Source organism: Curcuma longa, chromosome 5 (genome assembly GCF_044706935.1).
Source record: "Curcuma longa cultivar G26 ecotype Majalengka, Jawa Barat chromosome 5, ITB_CL_G26_1.1, whole genome shotgun sequence".
In the NCBI taxonomy this organism is placed as follows: Eukaryota; Viridiplantae; Streptophyta; class Magnoliopsida; order Zingiberales; family Zingiberaceae; genus Curcuma; species Curcuma longa.
In genome coordinates this window covers 13,086,334-13,089,052 of record NC_133865.1, presented here as the reverse complement: position 1 = coordinate 13,089,052, position 2,719 = coordinate 13,086,334, and the positions used below count along the sequence as shown (strand labels likewise).

General features: G+C 40.7%; 1 protein-coding gene across 1 annotated transcript; it reads left to right on the top strand.

Moving 5' to 3' along the window:
* The first annotated feature begins 230 nt into the window (after positions 1–230).
* Positions 231–850, top strand: LOC141829912 (LOB domain-containing protein 12-like). The gene is made up of 2 exons (XM_074717386.1): positions 231–386; positions 494–850. The coding sequence occupies exons 1-2, from the start codon at positions 231–233 to the stop codon at positions 848–850; spliced, it is 513 nt and encodes a 170-aa protein (XP_074573487.1).
* The last annotated feature ends 1,869 nt before the right edge of the window (positions 851–2,719 follow it).

Here is a 2,719-nt window from a genome sequence, read left to right as displayed (position 1 = left end):
TGAAACTCGACTCAAGGTTTGAGTTGGAGCTAAGATTCCTAATGATGAATTCCACGCTGTTTATCAGGTTTTGTTTCCTCTCTGAGTCAACGATAAAGCTCATTTTTCATTTCCTTCCTCTCACTAAAACCAGTCCCTGCTACTGCTATAAATAACCACGCTCTCATTCATCGGCCTTACTGCGCGCTCTTGCCACACTCGACAGTCTCCCCTCTATAATTAGGAAGGTAATGGGTGGCAACTCACCTTGCGCCTCATGCAAGCTGCTGAGAAGGCGCTGCACCAAAGACTGTATTTTTGCTCCCTACTTCCCCTCCGACGATCCCCACAAGTTTGCGATCGTCCACAAAGTGTTTGGTGCGAGCAACGTTAGCAAGATGCTGCAGGTCCCCGACTAACTCGCTCCTGTACTTGGGGGTTCAATTCTCAGGGAACTTTGCACCTCGCTTATCATAATTTTGCTTAGCTTCTTCCTTATTTCTGAATCAAACAGGAGCTTCCGGTTCATCAAAGAGCAGACGCAGTGAGCAGCCTTGTGTACGAGGCCACTGCAAGGATGAGGGATCCAGTGTATGGGTGTGTTGGGGCCATCTCTTACCTGCAGAATCAGGTGTCTCAGCTGCAGATGCAGCTTGCAGTGGCGCAAACTGAGATCCTCTGTATCCAAATGCAGCAGGAGCCACCCACCTTGACCTGCGACCAACAGATGGTGGACGCAGATCATAACAAGACTTTTGTCGTTAACGAAGATCTAGCTGCCGTGCCTCAGATGATGAACTTTGGCTCCTCCTCCTCATCCTCCGGCAACATTGCGCAGGATCCTCTTAAGAGAGAATTTCTTTGGGCATAATACATATGACCACTTCTCTCATGTTTAATTTAGTTATGAAAAGGACTTGTTAGCTAGACAAACTTTTATTGCTCTCTTCCTGCTATTTTATCTATTTAATTCATCCAAAACATATATCCAAACAAATGAGGTCAATCATGAAGGAGTAAATCCAAATTGATAAGCTTATTATTGCTCCATTAAATTTTCAAAAAAATTCATTATAATTTATAACTAAATTAGTCGCCACGTTAATTAACTTACAGCCAGATATGTTATATATTACATGGAGAGAGTGAGAGTACGTATACATTAAAGAATTCCATGTGCTAGCATGCACTTGTTAACACGTATTGTTAATATGTAAAGCAAGATCTAGGGTGCCTTTATCCTTAAGCAATTATTTTATGGGGATTGGTGCGGTCATGAAGGTGTTCAGAGTTGGAGTCATATGAGACAAAGCCCATTAATTGCATGAAGCATGACATAAAAAGACAAGGGAAGCTTCATTGATATCAAATCAAGATCGATTGAGTGATTTTAAGTAACCAGATAGATAATGGACCTTGGGAAGAGTTTTACATGGCCATTTAAAACTTTGTTTGCTGTCGTAACGTGGATAGTTTTTTCTTAGTTGTCATTCCCGAGATGTTGACATGAAGGAAGGCCATTAAGCTTTATTGTTTGGAAACTTACAAGTTAAACAGTGCGAAGAGGAACACAGAAACTATAGAAACTATGTCGATTTATCAAAGGACACATAAGTCTTAAAATTTTCTAGCCTCGCGTAGAATTATCAAAAGACATACTAATATGAATTTTCTATTCTATCCCTTCCATCAAAAATAACTTTTCACACATCGATTTTTCCGAGTTACATTATCAAAAAAATTTAATTTAAAAATAAATTTTGTGATTCAGATGGACATGACCTCATTATATCTCTCACACTCTCTCTCTACTGTGTAATGTTGAGCTCCGTACTTACTATATCTCTTTCTATTGTAATAAATGCAATGTCATCATGAATGTGAAATTTGGTAGGATTACAAAAGAGTAAATAGAGGTGGGAGTAAGTAGAAAGTGAGAGTATTGTCGTAAGGTATTGAAGAGGCATTGTTGAAGGACAATGACATTGAAGAATATCAATGTTGAAGGAAAAATTTGAAGCAAGACTAAATATTATAGAAGAAGACATATAAAGATGTACACATAGTATTTGTTACTGTTTGTAAAATTGATCTATAATGTGTAAAAATACAGTATACATAAATGGTGTTTATGTTGTCCATTACTGTGTGGGAAAAATTTATGGAGCAACGCTGGCATTATGGTGTCCTCCATTATTTATTTCGAGCTCTCCGAAGGTGCTCCACAGTTATGCCAACTTTTAATATGAACGTGACCATGATCTCTGGGAGACTAGACCCAGAGCAAATCCATGGAAGTGCTGATCTTCTAACACTAAGCCTATTGAAACCGATGTAATCAAAATATCTCCACAATGATATGATATTGTCCACTTTGGGCCTAAGCCCTCATGACTTTGTTCTTGGGCTCTCCCCAAAAGGCCTCATACCAATGGAGATACTTTCCATCCTTGTAAACCCATGATTTTTTTCATGTACTTTAGATGTGAGATTATGCTTGCACCCTTGCAACCCAACAATCCCCCCCTCAAACAAAGGACCATAGACCCCCCCTCAACGTCGTTTTTGATGTCTGAATCCTTGACCCACCAGGACTTTTTGCCCCTCGGTCCACCCGACCTACTAGGACTTCCCACCTAGCCCTAGCCGCAGCTAGGACTTTTTGCCCCTCGGTCCACCCGACCTACTGGGACTTCCCACCTAGTCGCAACTAGGACTCTTTGCCCCTCGGTCCACCCGA